At 48.4% G+C, this 18,079-nt stretch overlaps 1 protein-coding gene across 2 annotated transcripts in view; it reads left to right on the top strand.

Annotated features, from left to right (window-relative positions):
* CPXM2 (carboxypeptidase X, M14 family member 2) overlaps window positions 1-16,060 on the top strand; it is a 132,745-nt gene extending 116,685 nt beyond the window's left edge. Inside the window, exons 11-14 of one of the 2 annotated variants that reach the window (XM_082424326.1) lie at window positions 2,393-2,690; window positions 7,712-7,851; window positions 9,724-9,823; window positions 13,020-13,549. In XM_082424326.1, the coding sequence (XP_082280452.1) occupies window positions 2,393-2,690; window positions 7,712-7,851; window positions 9,724-9,823; window positions 13,020-13,060 (579 nt within the window). In that variant the 3' untranslated portion in view covers window positions 13,061-13,549. Of the gene's footprint in view, window positions 1-2,392; window positions 2,691-7,711; window positions 7,852-9,723; window positions 9,824-13,019; window positions 13,550-14,713 lie in introns of those variants that run through there. The other variant, XM_082424325.1, reaches the window with a different exon arrangement.
* The last annotated feature ends 2,019 nt before the right edge of the window (window positions 16,061-18,079 follow it).

Raw genomic sequence — 18,079 nt, forward strand, 5'->3', positions numbered from 1 at the left:
AAATAGAAACAACTCAGTAGAAAAATGGGCAAAGATACAAAGAGGGAATTCATGGAGGAGGGAACATATGGCTAATAAACAAGAAAAGATGTTCAGCATTACTAGTACTAAGGAAATGCAGATTTTACACCCGTTGATTTGGCAAAATCAACAGTAGCCGAGCTCTGGAGAGGATGTGGGACAGTGGGTCTCTTATTCATCGTGGGTGAGAGTGTAAATTAGCACGGTGACATCGGAAAATAATTTGATTATCTTGTAGCGTGGAATATGTATATACCTATGACTGCAGCTACATTTCTAGTGATTTATGCAAGATAAATTTCAGCACAGGTATACCAGAAGACAGCACAAGTTAAAAGCAACAGTATTCATTATAGCAAAAAATGGAAAATTTCCTGTATGCCCATCATCATGAGAACAGATAAATTGAATGATGAGATCTTCATATTGAAGTGAACTATATAGCTTTATGCAACACAGATTAGTCTTAGAAACATAAACTAAGATGAAAAAATTACCAAAGACAGTAATCAGTATGGTTACTCTGCCTTTTTTCGTATCAAAAGAAGGTAAAACCAAGTAATATATTTTTAGGCATACACATGTGGAGTTAAACAAAAGAGAATCAGAATCATATCGTTTAGGGTATAGTGGTTACCTCCTAGTGAGAAGCAGGAGGATGGGACAGAGGAAATCACATGTGTATGCAGAAATTGTCAATAAAAGCTGATTCTTGGGTTCACCGGTGTTTATTATATCAAAATATAAGAGAAGATGACCAAGTGTGGGTCAATAATGATACTGTATCATGAGCTAAATTCTATGATTCATCCAATCCAGGGCCCCTGATGTGTTTAGGAACAAAAACAAAAACAAAGCTTAATGAATCCTTCAAGTCATTTTCATTCCTTAATCAGTTTTCCATACAGCATAGTTAAACCATTTCCAGTGCTTATTTCTTTTCCATTATCATTTTTTCCCACTGGAATTATCTTCAGAGGGATCAGTAACATGATAAATATTTGATTACCGATCAGTATTTGACCATATCAAGCTTCCCAATTTTAGCTTCTAACACTGTCAGTTCCTTTTCTTTCTTCCTTCCTTCCTTTCTTTTTTTCTCTTAACTTTTTATCATAAAAAAGTTAAGCATACAAAATTAGAGAGGAAGCTGTAAAGGACCCCCTGCCCCATGTACCCATCTCAGCTTCAGTACATCAATTCATGTTTCGTCTACATCTTCAGCCACTCCTCCTCCTCCCCAAGATTATTGAAGCAAATCCCAGGTATGCTGTCATTTCATTTGTAAATATTTCAGGAAGTATCTTTAAAAGATCAGACTCTCTTTTAAAGCCATAAATTATTACCATTATCATATCAAAATAGATCATTTCATAATATTATAAAATATCCAATCAGTGTTCACATTTCTCCTATAATCATTCTTCATCTCTCTCTCTGTTTGTTTTAATTGGGATCCAACTAGAGCCCATTCGTTTTGATTGGTTTATAAGCCTTTCAAGTCTCCTTTAAACTGTACATTTCTCCTGTATCACTTTCTCCATTTTTTCTTGCAATTTTATTGTTGTTTATCTTGTAACAACTGGGTTATAAACAACTAGGTTGTCTTCTAACATTTCCCACTGTCTATGTGCTACTGACTGTATGCTTGTGATGTCATGTGACATATTCCTCTATGTTTCTTGTAAATCGGCAGTGAGATTCAGACTACTAGGCTAGGTAGAACAGGAAGGGGTTGGTAAGCTACAGCCCGTGGGCCATGTCCCACTCAGGCCTGTTTTTGTAAATGGTGTTTTACTGGAACACAGCCACATTCATTCATCTGCGTATTGTCCGTGGTGCTGCCCTGCTACAATGGCAGAGTTGAGTAGTTGCCACAGGGACTGCATGGCCCTCAAAGCTTAAAATATTTCCTATCTGGCCCTTAATAGAAAAAGTCTGCCGGCCCCTGTACTAGAGGCCTGGTCACGTACAGCATTGATGGTTTTTTTAGGTGTGTGTTCTTTCATTGGGAGACACGTTACGTTTGGTTCTCTTCTTTGTAACTATTGGTGAGCATTAATTCATTGACTGAGCCATTAATTCAGTGGAGTTGCAGAATGTTGATACTCTAATTCTGTCACTCCCTGTTTGTGCATGAACTGGAATGTTCCTAGGAAACGAAACTCCTCTGGGTTTCTCTTTTTTTTATCCATTATTTCCACAATGGCCAGTTTTCCCAGGACAGATTTTGAAACTCTAAATTTTGCTCAGGTGATTCCATAAAATGATTGCTTTTTCAACTATGTCCCTGTTTGGAAAGCTAGGGAGAGAAAGCAGTTTTCCTTCTTATTTTATTTCTCACATGTGTTTAAATTTGGAACGTTCCCAGGTGGCAGTGGAGACCAGGGCAGTCATAGCCTGGATGGAAAAGATCCCCTTCGTGCTGGGCGGCAACCTCCAGGGGGGAGAGCTGGTGGTGGCCTACCCTTACGACATGGTGAGGTCCACGTGGAAGACGCAGGAGCACACGCCCACGCCCGACGACCACGTGTTCCGCTGGCTGGCCTACGCCTACGCCTCCACTCACCGCCTCATGACGGATGCCAGGAGGAGGGTGTGCCACACGGAAGACTTCCAGAAAGAGGATGGGACCGTCAATGGGGCTTCCTGGCACACTGTGGCCGGAAGTAAGTGTGATGGTCCTGCTGTCATCACGCGGCCCGATGACAACGGACTGACTGCTGGACCGGGAGGGAGGACCATCTCCTGCCCAGCCTTCTTTTATCATTGTTACCAGCCCGATAGCTACTGTAGTTAACCATTTATAAGGTGCCAGAACTCTCTGTAGACTCCTCTTTCATCCTCTCAATAGTCTTTGAGGGGATGTGGCTTACTCCCTGTTTTATAAGTGAGATAACTGGGGCTTGGAGACGGGGAGGGATCCGTCCAAGCTCCCAAGGAGCAGAGCTGGGGTCTGTTTGACTCCGTGGTCTGCTCATAGCCACTGAGCTAGTTGGCTGTTACAGGGTCAGAGATGGTAGACGTTCCGTCAGCCCTTGGAGGAGGCGGGGCATTGATCCCACGCTCGAGACTTTTTCCAAATCTCCTGTTTCCTGGAGGTCTTCCAGCCACATCAGGGCATCTGGCCAAAGTCCCATTGTTGTGATTCGGGGAATACGAGGTACCGCTCCCAGAATCCGCTTAGGACACAGAGGCTTCCAGCAGAGACTTTAGGAGTTCCTTTGCAGCAGCTAGATGACCCCATGGTCCAAGTTTCAGGATAAGCCCTTTGTTTCCTGTGTCAGGGCTGCTCCTGGCCTAGGGCTCCAGAATGAGGATAGTTGAGGATGTCACATTCCCTTAGGTCCCTCTGCATTGGGATGGTAAGGCCCCAAACATAACGTTCATTGCTTACTTTCTTGACTTTGTGAAGGTTGGTCAAACCGTTGATGAATTTGAAAAATATCCCATGTCAAATAGACCTGAGATCAAATTCTAGTTCATCACTTTAATGCTGTGTGACTCCGGGCAAGTTACTTTACCTCTCTGAACCCCCATATTTTCCACTTGTAAAATGGGCTTGAGGATGGTGATGATGATGATGATGACGACGACAATGATCCCTCTAGGACTGTTGTGAGGATTACGTAGATGGTGGATGTGTGTGTTCTGTGTCTTGCTCGTCGGAAACGCTCAGTTATAAGTTCCCACCCCCTACCCTCCCCCCTCTTCCAGTAGCATGCTCACCATGAAACATCTTTTATGAGCATATCCTTAGTCTCTATTTTACTGTACTAATTAACTTTAATATAATTTTCCTTTGCTAGAGATTCAGCCTTCACATACCTTAGAGGTATGTGACACTCAGGGGAAAAAAAATTAAAAAGGAGTAGACATATTTGTTCCTGTGGCCATTTTTAAACATATGCAGAAAGCTTGCCATTTCTTTCTTAGTTACACACCAAGCAGAGGTGTTTTATTTCTCTCCATCAGGGTTTTGCTCCATTCAAAGTAAAAAGAATAAATGCAAATCCCTATCAAGAAAATTTCCTATAGCCAAAAGCATGCTTGCTTTTTCAATTCTAGTCCTAAAAACCTACAATAATCTTTATGTGAAGTATCTCTTTAGGTTTTATGGCTGCTGTGACTGGATTGGGTTCGGACACTGTGGGATTTGTCAGCAGTGGGTCAATAGCAACGTTTTGAAAAATCGGCTGCCACTTAATCACATCAGCAGCATTTGATTTGTTTCTATCAATTGTATTTTCCATTATTTCGGGGACTTTTGTGGCAGAGCCATGTGGTGGCTTAAGCCTTTTTAATCATTCTTCCTGCAGGCGGTGTGACGAAGTCTGCAGATTCATTTCTTTGTAGATTAATGAGATGGGATTTCTAATTTCCTCCCCTCCTCCCCCTCCACTCCTTCTTTGTGTTCGGGTCTTGCTCACTCGTTAGCGGTGCACCGACAGGCCTTAGTTAGTGGGGAGTGGGTAGCTGGGAGCAGGTCCCAGTCTAGCTCAAGAGGCACATGGTTTGCAGTGTGTGCATTTCAACTCCAAAGGGATGTGAGACCTTTGTGTCGGCTGCTGTCTGGCATCCTCTCCCGCACAAGGAAGGCAGATGCTGTGACAGCATCGGGCCCACAGAGCTTTAAGGGTTGCGTGGCCCCGTGTTCCACACTGAAGCCGTGACAAGAGCAGGATTCCAGGCCCGGAGAGAACACAGAGGAAGAAGCCTCAGCGGGAAGAGCTATCTGGATCACCCCACACCTCCTGCCCACACGTTTCACTTTTGAAGCCATTTCTTACGGAGGCTTCTCAGCTGCATGACATTCGCTGAAGGGCTGGAATTCAGCGTTAACGATAGCCTGGCGCAAGCTTTTCCACCGGTCTCCTGGTGTCTCATTTTGCCAATTCTTCCAGCGCTTCTAGCACTGATGGCAAAATGGCAGACCCACTCCAGAGTTTTAAATATCACATTTATTTATTTCAGTACTAACAAGGCCTGAAGGTTGGGATAATGAGAATTGTGTGTGTGTGCGGAGGGGTCCAGCCCTCCCGGGAGGGCCTGTCCATGCTGATCGATGGGCACTGCCTGAGGTTCCACGCCTCGGGTTCCGCTGAATGAGCTGACCTGGTATTTTTGACCAACCTTCTTCAGCCAGACAAGGCCCTGTGAGGGATTTTTCCATTAACTTGACACCGTCCCACTCCTTTTATCCCACTGCCGTCACTGTCCTTATTTGATCACAGATGTGATCAAAGGCCTATGGCTGGTGACCTGTGAATGGTTCGAATCTGGAATCTGGTAGAGAGAGTGGCTGTGTATTTTGTACAGTTTTGTCGTGACTTTATCGATTAGGCAGCAGATCGATACAGAATTGCTCTTGACACCCAAAGCTGTGATTTTTTTTTTAAATTTATTTTTATATTTATTTTTGGCTGTGTTGGGTCTTCGTTTCTGTGCGAGGGCTTTCTCTAGTTGCGGCGAGCGGGGGCCACTCTTCATCGCGGTGCGCGGGCCTCTCATTATCGCGACCTCTCTTGTTGCAGAGCACAGGCTCCAGACGCGCAGGCTCAGTAGTTGTGGCTCACGGGCCTAGTTGCTCCACGGCATGTGGGATCTTCCCAAACCAGGGCTCGAACCCGTGTCCCCTGCATTGGCAGGCAGACTCTCAACCACTGCGCCACCAGGGAAGCCCAAAGCTGTGATTTTTAAACAGACATTTGTACTGAGGGATGTATCACTGAATGCTCCGAGGAAGGAGGGAAGAAAGGACAGGTGAGTGCCGAGGCTGGCTGAAGCGCAGGAGGACCTGCTTTTTGTCCCCAGTCAACAGAGGAACCAGCGCAGCCACCTTCCTCTGTCTGTGGCCTTGACTCTCAGAAGCCAGGGAGGGCTTGTCGGTGGCGTCTTCTGCTGGGGGAGTCCTCTTGGCCCTCACACATAACAGAGCAGCGCTGTGTTCTTGCTATTTCAGATGGTCTCCAAAAATAAAATGTTGGGAAGAGAGCCACTGGACTTTATGCCATCTGACATTCATTTATTCATTTTGGGTACTGTCGTGGGTTGAATGGGACCCCCAAAATATACATCTACTTCCGAATCTTTGGAACCTGTGAGTGTGACCTTATTTGGAAAATGGGTCTTTGTAGGTGTCATTAAGATAAGGGTTTCAAGATGAGGTCATCTTGAGTTACCCAGATGGGCCCTAAAATCAGTGACAAATGTCCTTATAAGGGACAGAAGAGGAGAAGACACAGACACTGTGGAGAAGGCCCTGTGAAGACGGAGGCAGAGATGGGAGTGATGCAGCCACAAGCCAAGGAGTGCCAGGGGCCACCAGGAACTGAAAGAAACAAGGAAGAGCCTTTGGAGGGGGTGTGGCCTTGCCAACACCTTGATTGTGGACTCCTGGCCTCTAGAACTATGAGAGGATAATTTTCTGTTGTTTTAGACCACCCAGTTGGTGGTCCTTTGTAACAGCAGCCCTAAAAAACTAATACAGGGACCAAGTCCTGTTGTAGCCGTGTCAGGATGCACGAGACTGTCTGCATTCCAGCTGGGTGGTGAGAACATTTGCCCTTCAGTCCCCAGCAGTGACAAGCAAGGGCTGGGCAGACGTTACACACACCTGGGTTCAAACCCTGACTGTCCAGACGCACGATTCTGGATACATTCCTTAATGCAGTGCTTAACCATTCTCCGCCTCAATTCTCTTATTTGTAAAACTGGGCTATGCTACCTATCTCTCTGCTGGATTTGTGATGAAGACTAAATGAGCTTTGCTGCAGAGCGCTAAGGACAGCTTCTGGCTTATGTAAAACACTCGGTAAATGGTGGGATGGATAGCTATGTTTATGAATTAGAATAGACAACTGCAGTTTTTATTCTACAGTTATAGAGCTGTAGCTGAGAGCAGCATAACTATTGAGCTAAATTTAATTAAACACTAAAAATCCATACTATTAATTAATGATACCTTTCAAAAAATAAAAAACAGCAAAAAGGAAACAAAAGAGAGGGACTTCCCTGGTGGCGCAGTGGTTAAGAATCCACCTGCCACTGCAGGGGACGTGGGTTCGAGCCCTGGTCCGGGAAGATCCCACATGCCGCGGAGCAACTAAGCCCGCGTGCCACAACTACTGAAGCCTGTGTGCCGCAACTACTGAAGCCCTCACACCTGGAGCCCGTGCTCTGCAACAAGAGAAGCCACTGCGATGAGAAGCCTGTGCACCGCAACAAAGAGTAGCCCCCACTCACCACAACTAGAGAAAGCCCGCGTGCAGCAACGAGGACCCAACGCCGCCAATAAATTAATTAATTAATTAATTAAAAAAAGAAACCAAAAGAAAAAAAAATTTTTTAAGAAAAAAGAAATGATACCTTTATCCTAAAAATAGTATTAAACTGAGTTTAATAAAATGAAAATAATTTTATCTAAAAAACATTTCAGTCCTCCTTTTGTCAAAGATGCCCTACATAGGCCTGTCTTCCCCACAGACTGTTCCGGCTGCATCTTCTCTCTATCTCAACTCCCCATTCTGTCCCCCATCAGTTGCTCTAATTAATTTTTTGTGTAGAGTAGACACTTGATACCTCCTTGTTCCGATGAAGTCCTCTGAATCACATTCTTGAATATTCTTGCTGTCTCCCAGGGCCACTTGGAGCACTGTTGAGTTAAAACGTTGTCTGGTTGGCTCGGCAGGTCTCAACGATTTCAGCTACCTTCACACAAACTGCTTCGAGCTATCCATCTATGTGGGCTGCGATAAATACCCGCATGAGAGCCAGCTGCCCGAGGAGTGGGAGAATAATCGGGAATCCTTAATCGTGTTCATGGAGCAGGTATGACGTGGCCACACGGCTGTGATGGGCTGTAGCTAGGGAGCCAAGCCCTTGAGATGGCCAAAAGCCTGAGATCAAATTAGTGCTTCCTACGGCGGCCAGCACCCTGGGCTAGCGACTACAGTGTCAGAAGGAACTGCTGTCTGTGAGCTCTAAGTCAATGTCAGTTGCTCCCACTGGTTCATGGTGAGTGAGACTACTTCTGGGGTTCTAGGATGCGTCTCCGTGGGGAAGGGGTGTTTGTCCAGCCGGCATACTCAGGCCCCTTGTATTAGTCTGCTAGGGCTGCATAACAAAATATACAGGCCGGGGAACTTAAGCAACAGAAATTATGGTCCTGGAGGCTAGAAGTCCAAAATTAAAGTGTCAGCAGGTTGGTTTCATCCTGCAGCCTCTCTCCTTGGCTTGCAGACGGCCACCTTGTCACTGTGTCCGCACATGGTTTTACTCAGTGTGCATACACTCCTGGTGTCCCTGTGTGTCCAAATTTCCTCTCCTTACAAGGACACCAGTCAGATTATAAGGCCCACTCTTAGGGCTTCGTCAGCTCTTTAAAGATGCTATCTCCAAATACAGTCACGTTCTAAGATACTGGGGGTAAGGACTTCAACAAATGGATTTGTGGGGGACACAGTTCAGCCCATAACAGCTCGGAGGCTGAGGAGTCACTGCTGCGGGTGTCACCTGGGAACAGTTCTAACAAGTGCCCGCTGAGCTTCTCCTCGTAGCTGGTGAGGAAGTCCTGCCATGTATGCTAGGACCCTCGCACGCCTTCTATTCCTCCTGCTCTCAAGGATACGCCTGGCTTGTAGCACTGAGCAAACTGGCTCTAGTTTGGTACTAAAACTAACCAAATAGCATCCATGCCCGTACAAGGAATAGACTCACAGGAACCAGAGAAATAAAAAGAATGTAGAACTTCATATGACTCTACCGTGACTCACATTCACTAGGAAGTAAGATGCTGAGGCTGTACTGGGAGGTTGCCCTTCTTCCATGGGTTCTCATAGGTGAGTCAGAAGAAGCGTTCAGCCAAGGGCTTGGGCTGCCAGCTTCCTGGTACCTGCACCTCCTCATGGTGGCAGAGGTTGGCACTGCGATTCAGCATCCAAGTCTGATCCATGAGGATCCTGGGAGGGTCAGTGCAGCCCACAGCCCACTTTCCTGGCACAGAACGGTGTGAACCTGTTCTGCCCTCCTGGGAAGCCGTGAGCACACTTTCCATCCCCACTCTGGAATTTTGTAAGGGAAGGCTCTTTTTTCATTTCATATATGAACAAAGAGAGAGAAGGCCCTAGTCATTCTAACGTGATGATCCCAGTTTAGCCAAAGAGCCTCCTACGGATAAAATGCCCAGGCATAGCAATATGTATAAAGAATGTCACTGGAAATGATGGTATGTCATCTTGGATCTTCGGATGGGGAACCTGAGGCACGAGGTTCAGAGCTGGTGTGTGTCCTGTGACTCGGCTCCCCAGTGGAAGGGCCCTGCGGATGAACTGTACTTTACAGGGATGCTTTTGAGTCTTTTCTCTCCTCTTTGACTCTTAAAGTCTGTGTGTTTAGTCTGTAGAGTCCAGGAAAGTCAAAATAAATGTACCTATAAAAATTAAATTCCATTTTTACCGGATGTGTTTTTTATGAACCATCTCAGATCCTAATATTTTCTGAACCTCTGGAATATTTTAACTCCAGTGGAAGACTTTCCAGTAGATGGACCCAAAAGGAATACAGAAATTGACACACCAAATCCATGCAGAGCCGGGGAGCTTTTGAGCCAGACGTGGCTTTGTGGGGGGCTCTTGGTTTCTGGCCCTCTTCGCTGTGCCGGTTGATGGGTGAGCTCATCTGCTTCTCCTGTTTGTCGAGCAGGTTCATCGGGGCATCAAAGGCCTGGTGAGGGATTTGCACGGAAAAGGAATTCCAAATGCTGTTATCTCCGTAGAGGGCGTTAACCATGACATCCGAACAGGTAACTACAAATAATGTGTGTGAACTGTTTCTCAAGAAGAAATATCCATTTTCTTGAAGTGTCTTACTTGAGTTAAAACCACAAGTTGAGGCCCAGAAACTTCTTCCTCTGACCTGGCTTATTGTCTCTTTTCTCCAACTTTCCATGGAGACCCTAGAAAGCAAGGTGTTCAGCCTCTGCTTTCTGGCTTCTCTCTGTCCCTTATTCAGGTGAAAACCAGAAGCTCAAAGAGGCTGAAGGACCCATTGAAGGTTCAGGAGGCGGCTGGGGCTTGGGTTCAGGTGTTGGAGCAGCTGCGGGCTGCTTCCCTGCTTGCTCCAGAGCTGCAGCGCTGGCTGGGAAGCAGCCCGCAGACACCGACCATCTGCACAAGGGCTGCCTTATTCTTTGCCGATTAGAAAGTGATATGAAAACAAGCCCAGGCTTACCCTTGTGCCCCAGGACTCTCATCACCTGGGATGGCACTTGGCGTGTTCAGGGGGAAATGAGAAACGGCGAATTTGACTTTGATGGATGGTGTTTGTAGCACGCTGCAGGGACAGGTGCACGTGGAACAGAATTGGTTGGATGCTTAAGTCAGATTGTCAGCGAGCGTTCCGTTGGAGATGGTGTGCCCACAGGCATGTTTAAACCGACACGCAGAGGTTTTCCTATGTGGCGGGGGGGGGGGGGGATGACGTTGGGGAGCGCTGCGTCAGCAAGGCAGATACTCTGCTGTCAGCTGCAGTGAGCGGGGCACTGGGTCCTGCATTGGTTTCCAGTGGTTGCCATGACAAATGACCACAGACTCTGTGGTTTAAAGAAACAGAAATTTATCCCCTCACGGTTATAGAGGCCGGGAGTCTGAAATCAAGGTGTCGGCAGGGCCGTGCTCCCCCTGGAGCCCCTGGGGAGGATCCCCCTTGGGCTCTTCCAGCTCCTGGTGGCTTCAGGCATTCCTGAGCTTCCTTGGCTGCATCACTCCCGTCTCTGCCTCCGTTTCCTCCTGGTTCTGCTCTTCTGTCTCTTATGAAAACACTTGTCATTGGATTTAGGACCCATCCACATAATCCAGGATGATCTTGAGATCCTTAATTACATCTGCAAAGACCCTTTTTCCAAATAAGGTCAATTCGTAGGTCCTGGGTGGTAGGATGTGGGCCATTGGAGGGTGTGGGGGGCAGGGCATCACTCAACCCAAGGCAGGTCCCGCCCAGGTGTAGGGAACGGAGTCATCATCAGCAAGAGGAAGGAGACCATGATTTCCATAAGAGACCTCTTCAGCCTACAGGCACGCTTGAACTGGGAGAAACGAGACCTGACACTAACTTGGCCTGACCTGCGCCCGGGGATCTAAGAGCTTACCTTGTGCCGGGGCGGCCAGCCGCACTGGACATTATGTGGCGTTTCCCAGGTGCACAGCCAGAGGCTCAGCTGGGTTTGAGACAAGAGCTTGAGACTCTCAATGTGGTCCCCCTTCCCTTGTCCCACACTGTTCCCCCTGAACAAGAGAAGGGTCCCTTTCCCCGCTAGCTGGTCACATGCATGAAGACACCCTGTCCTCCCCCAAGTGATCCCATGTGACCTGTGAGGAAGCAGAGGCTCCAGGACATTAGGACGGGGGAGGCTGGGATTCAGACCTGGCCCAGGTGTTCTTCAATACCAGGCTGCCTGCTCATGTGCCTGGCAGAGAAGGACGATTATTCTGTAAATGGGTGAAATGCCACAAAACAGTAGACTGTGGTGTGATGCCCTGAATCGCCTTCCTTCAAGGTAGTTGCCTCTTTCTTCACGCAGCCATATTTCCTGGGCATCCACTTGTCCTCCAGGGTATTATAGCCACTGACCACAAGGCTGCACACTGGGTAGCATGGCATTTGGTACATAGTTGCCCCACATAGGCAGGCATACACTGATCCATTCATTCATTCACTTATTCACTTATTCATTCATTAAGTCAAAAAATGCAGATTGTAAACTTGTCACGGGCCAGACATGCAAGGTGCAGATGATCATTGTGGATGAAAGGGGCTCTTTGATCTGGTTCTGCATAGGCCTTGTATTTTAAACATTATTAATGAGCGCCTGTAAAAGAGCCTGAAACATTCCTTGGACTGTTAGTCTTTTGTAGGCAATGTGAGAAAATTAGAGTTTTAAACAAAGTGTGAGATAAAATGTCCCCAGGGGCCCACAAGCCAGCAGAGAGAGCTTCGCCTAATGAGCTCGGAATTTCAAAGCCCTTGTTATCAAGGAGACAGTTTTGATGAGCTAATGGAAAATGCAGCTCCATCTCCCTTTATTCCCCACAAAATTATCTCCCAGCACGTTCGCATCACAGAGGAATCCCGTGTGTCACGGATGGTTCTTTATTGCGTTGGTTTCGGGGTCCTTCATTGCTCCACATAAGCTCTGAATTTGCCTTGATTTCTGTCTGAGGCTTATGTGATCTGACAAGTTTTATTCCAGGAGGGATTTTGCATAAAATAAACAGGGGTATTGAGTGGAATTCCACAGGGAGAGAAGCTAGTAAGGATGCTTTCTAAATGCATGTAAATATGTTGGCCCAATACCTGGCTCGGAATGCCACGTGACTGTCCTTTGTTTGGGAACACTAACCCCACCTGCTAATGAATGGCCATTCGTCGTTAGGGCCTGGGTTGTTCCTTCTGTCCACCGATGCTGGGCGATCCCAGCTGGGTGCCCACCTCCGCCTGCAGCTCCACAGAACACTCACCCCCGAAACACACCCCTGACAGGGCACCATGATGTAATAAGAAGGAGGCCAGCACAGCAAAGGCGGGCAGATTGGGGAGAGGATGAGGAGGGAACCTTCTACTATTTTGGGGAGAAAAAGAATTACAAAACCGTCTTACAAATTTGAATCAGTAGAGCTGACAAGCACGTGTTAATTATGGATTTCTTTCACTCCTGGCTTCCTGAGCACCTCCCTTGGGGAGAACCTGAGCTGCCCCTTCCCTGGGGTGTTTCAGACTGACCTCAATGTGTTCTCGAGGTGGGCGCTCCCACTGAAAGGTCTCGCCTCCAGCGACCTCTATCAGGTTAGTTGGCAGGTGGCCGGTTCTTGGCCTTTAACGAATCCACTCCGGTGTTGGTGGGGAGAAAGTACCTACAGTGGCTGAGGCTTAATATGTACAACTTCTCACGTTAATAGGACATTTGTATTCATGTTTGTTTGTCTTCATCCCACTTAATCCAGCTGGCATTCGTCAAGGACACACGACTGAAACACACAGTTAAGTGGCGAAGAATAAGCCAGAGGTCTTACGGAACCCACAGCTTAACACGGGGCCAAGACCAGACAGGGAGGTCGGTCTGGAGGGTGCAGGGGCGGCTCTGGCAGGTGTGCCTGGGAGCTGGGAGCCCAGAGAGATGTCTCAGCGCGTGCCTGCCCGGGAGGCTCGGGCCGTCTGATAGCAAGACAAAGACGGCTGGGCGTGGCTCTCGGCTTCTGAAAAGCCACCAAGTAGCATTTTATTTAGTTGAGAACCTTGCATTTTCACTGCAGGAAGACACAGGGTGCAGTGCTGAGAAAGTCAGGGAGCCGTCTGCCTGCGTTGTGTGCCTGGGGCTCTCACATTGAGGCCTGTTTACCAGGTAGTAGACTGTGCAAACATGTGGTGAACGACTGCCTGCGTATTTCATTTTTCGTGACATCTTGTGCTCTCGTGAGCTCACCACGTTGCATGGGGCATCTCAGATGAATAAAGATTGTGATGTGAATTTAAACATAGTGCTTCAGAGTGTTATATGTGTGTATGTGGGAAATAAATATTCTCACACAGACAGAGTTCTCTTCCATTCTTTAGAGGACATCAGGCTTCATTCACATGAGTAAACCTTGCCCGGGCCTACGTAGCACTTCACCAAATCCAGCCTTTTCTCTTTAGACCGGGCAGGACAGATCATCATAAGAGAGAAAACAAACCTGGCCTGGGAAGACCAGCTAATCACTAGCTGTGTGACCTTGTGCAGGACGTGACACTTCCCTGGGCACCCAATTACTCATGTAGAAAAGGGGATCATTATACAACCTGCATCAGAACTTGGCTTGGAGGGTTCAGTGGATTGGTGCCTGCCTCGTCCTTCCATGTGCTACGTGGGAGTTGATGTCTCCTTTTCTGTCTCGAAGCCTCTTTAATGTCAGGGGTCCAAGTGATCTCAGCAGGTGTAGGCCCCCTGGGGAGCAGTGGCCTTGGCCTAGAACCCCACTTTATGCAACAAGGATCTAGCGTTGACTTAAGGATGGACCCAGGTCCAGTTAGGTGCCTGTTGGGTGCCTGACCAATGGTGTAACCGGGGCGGGGGAAGGGGCAGGGGACTTTGCCTGCAACGTCCACGTGTACCTGCTCCTGTAGTTCCATTTCTTCATAGAGGACCATGGAATGAGATGTGGACCTTGGGGCCTCCCCCCAGGTCGTTTGTAGCCCTTTCCTTCTCTTTTTCAGACGTGAAGAGCCCCACCCCATACTACTATTCTATATTTATAGCCATGCTAAGGGAAGCCAGGAAGCCAGGCACAGATGGCTTTTCAAGATGGCATTCTGTGGCGAGGGCATACCATTCAGACATTCAAGTTCATCATGAATGGTGTGTATTGTCACAGAGAAAGGAATGTTAGCGATTGTTTCTCCATTTCTGCTCATGCGTATTAACACTGCGGGGAGCCTACACCCCAGTCCCCTTTCTGTTAAAACCATTAAGGCGGTTTCCAAAAAGGAAAACATCTTGGCTTCCAAAATGCATTAAGAATTTGCATCTGCTGGGGCTCAAATTCCACACTCCCTGCCCGTGAGTCTCTCTCTGGCCAGGAGGCTGGTCTTGGAATAACAGAGCTGGTGATATCTCTGTTAGAAAAGAGCTGCTCTGAATTCCCCTGCTTTCTTTTCACAGCCAGTGATGGGGATTACTGGCGCCTTCTGAACCCCGGAGAGTACATGGTCACGGCCAAGGCAGAAGGTTTCACCTCGTCCACCAAGAACTGCATAGTCGGCTATGACATGGGGGCCACACAGTGCGACTTCACGCTCAGCAAAACCAACCTGGCCAGGATCAGAGAGATCATGGAGAAGTTCGGGAAGCAGCCCGTTAGCCTGCCAGCCAGGCGGCTGAAGCTGTGGGCGCGGAAAAGACGACAGCGCGGGTGACCTCCCAACTCTTGAGTCATGTCCTGGACCCCTGCAAATTAAACCACCCTGGTTGTAGCTCCATAGAGGACTCACTCCTCATTGTTTTCTCTGTAATTCAAGAAGGCCTGGGAGTATGTGTACGTTGCAAGGCTGGTCCTGAGGGGAGGCTTAGGATAATTTCTTTGTTCCCATTTATCCAAATAACTTGGGCAGGGCAGCAGAGGAAGGATGGTGGGAGGATTCAGCAAGTCATTCTGGGAGTCTGAGAGAGAGAGAGGAGCTTGCCTGTTGAGGGCCTCCTGGCTGTACAGGAAGGGAAACTGGTGCTTCTCCTGTTTGCGTGACAGCAAGAGTTCCCCATGCATTTGCAATTTGCATGGCTAAAATGGCAGCATTCCCAGGGCTCTGCTGTCCCAAATGTTACCATTCGAGATGCTCATGGGCATTCTAAGAGAATCTACCCTCTCTGGCCCCAGGACATTCCAAGCTGCTGCAAATAAATCCTGCGCTCTGTTGACAATAGAGACATTACCAAGGGCGCATCAGTCGGCCTCTTGAATCCGCTTAGTTTCCCTTTCAACAAAGGGTCACGCACATAAAGGGAGAGGAAGGCTGAAATAATTCAAGAGTGAGTGTGGGCAGCAGGCATGCTTTGGGGCTCATGGCGTGCAGTGGGGTCCACAGAGAATCCCCCAAACTTCCCGCTGCTGTAGTAGCTCCGGGGGCTCCCTGGGTGTGGAGAGCAGGAGGTGCCCACCTCCCTAAGGAACCAGAGCAGTTAGCCTGGCTCTCCTCTCTGACCTGCTAGGACTTGAAAAGAGCTGGGAGGAGGCTGACTGTCAACCGTCTCTGTTCAATATCGTCCTCCGTTCCTGGAAACGAGCTCTCCTAAGCTGGCCGACATCACTCCAGGAGTTATTTTTGGTGTTTGGGATGCCAGACCATCCAGATTAGACTCAATTTGATGAAAAGTTCTTAGAATTATCTGTGAGCATCGGTGTGAGAGGGGTTATTGAATTGCCACGCAAGAAAACAGTTCTTCTCACTTTTTATTAATGTTGCTGCCTCACTGACCTGGGAAGAATAGAAAAATAAAGAAAGCAAATGGTGAGCTCCTTCTACTGTGTGGTTTTCCTGGGTAGACTCGCAGCCACCCAAACGCCACGTCCCGCCCCCTCTGTCTGCGGTGGGTCACCCTAGAGAAGGTCGGTCACCCTAGAGAAGGTCGGTCACCCTAGAGAAGGTCGGTCACCCTGGAGAAGGTCAGTCACCCTGGAGAAGGTCGGTCACCCTGGAGAAGGTCGGTCACCCTGGAGAAGGCGCCGGCTTGGGGAGGGGCACCCTGCACCCCCATCAAGCTCCGTAGTGATGCTGCCAGCGTTACGTTCCCTACCTCCTTCCCCAGGGGGGCCTGTGGTGGACTGAAGTCGTCCTGACACTTGGGACCCACTAGTCATTCCTGGGTCTGCCAGTGAACATCTCTCCAGAAAAGATCCTCATGTCACTTTTTGACAGTCTACACTAGAGATCAGCAAACTTTTCTTATAAAGGATCAGATCGTAAGTATTTTAGGCTTTACAGGCTGTAAAGACTCTGTCACCAGTACTCAACTCTGCTATTGCAGCACAAAAGCAGACCTACGCCATACATAAGTGAATGGGCATGGCTGTGTTCCAGTAAAACTTTATTAAAACACGTGGCAGGGAATCCCCTGGTGGTCCAGTGGTTAGGACTTGGCGCTTTCACTGCTGGGGCCCGGTTGGGGAATTAAGATCCCACAAGTCAGTCAGCTTGGCCAAAGGCAAAAACAAAAACACATGGCAGCTGGATTTGGGCCCCAGGCTGGGGCATAGTTAGCTGACCCATGCTGTAAACCAGCAGTGTCCAATAGAACTTTCTGCAGTGATGGAGATGTTCAATTCTGTAGTATCTAACACAGTAGCCACTCGCCACACATGGCCATTGAGCACTTGAAATGGGACTCATGCAACTTGGGAAAAGCATTTCTAGTTACATAATTTTAATTCATATAAATTTAACTTTCAGTAGTCACATAGCTTTTCGCCCTATAGCTCTCCATGAAGCCCATTGTAGGAAAACCTTCCTCTTGCAGCATTAGATATGACAGGTGACAATATAAAGCCCTTGAAATGATCAGTCAGCCCTGCAGTTCAGAGTGGTTAACCATTCCAACGGCATCAGCAGACGGTAGATCGTCAGGTCCTGGCCACGTCCTACTGGGAGACCAGGTCCCCACACTTAGTACCAAGGTGATTGTCTCATTGCCACCGTCTAGCAATGGGGCTGTAGCCCTTGTAGCCCTTGGGGCTGCAGTATGCCATCTGCCGCGTTCAGCAATTCTTGGTCGTCTGCAAGGCCTGTCTTCAGACTTAGCCCATTAACAGGTGTCTCGGGCTTGCAGGATGGAGCTGTGGCTTCCAGACCTGGCACCACACTTTGGTGTGTGGTCTCGGCCAGGCAGCCTCTCTGGTCTCTTATCTGCTCCTGCAAAGTAAGCCCGTGGGCTCGATGGACTGTCAAGGCCTGTCTGGCTGTGGCGTCCCCTGATTTCTGGTGGAGAAGTGACCTTCCAGATCCCTAAGGCTCTGTGCTGTTGGAGCCGCACCTCTACTCAGCCCCTTCGGTGGGCTCCCCGTTGGCTCCATAATAATTCAGCGGCTCCTCCTCGCTGGGCCTTCAAGCCCAGACCGTCTTCCTTCACCTTCTTCTTCTTTCCGAAGAAGAAGGGCTGCTCTGCAACTGGACTTCTCCCCTGCTTTTCAGCCAGAATTACCCCTCCCGGATCTTGCCTAGGGGCGGCCTCGGGCCTCTGCATCTCCTGTCTCTCCCCACAGCTGAAGACCTTCCTGCTCCTCTCAAGGCCTTTCTCAAATGCCACCTCCTGCAGGAAGCCTTCCTCTGTCTCACAACATGGATGCATTAGGACAGACCTGCAGGGCCCTTGGGGCCTCTCAGGGCCACTGCTCTCCATCCCTTTCCACTGGGGGTCATCTTACCTCTAGTTCTCCCCGCTGCTGTTGTCCCAGAATCTCCCCAAGGGCAGGAACGACGTCATCCCCCTCTGTCTCTGCCCCACAAGTCTGGCTCGGCTTTTTCCTCCCAGCGGGTG

Source organism: Balaenoptera physalus (assembly GCF_965194825.1).
Source record: "Balaenoptera physalus genome assembly, chromosome: 14".
NCBI lineage: Eukaryota > Metazoa > Chordata > Mammalia > Artiodactyla > Balaenopteridae > Balaenoptera > Balaenoptera physalus.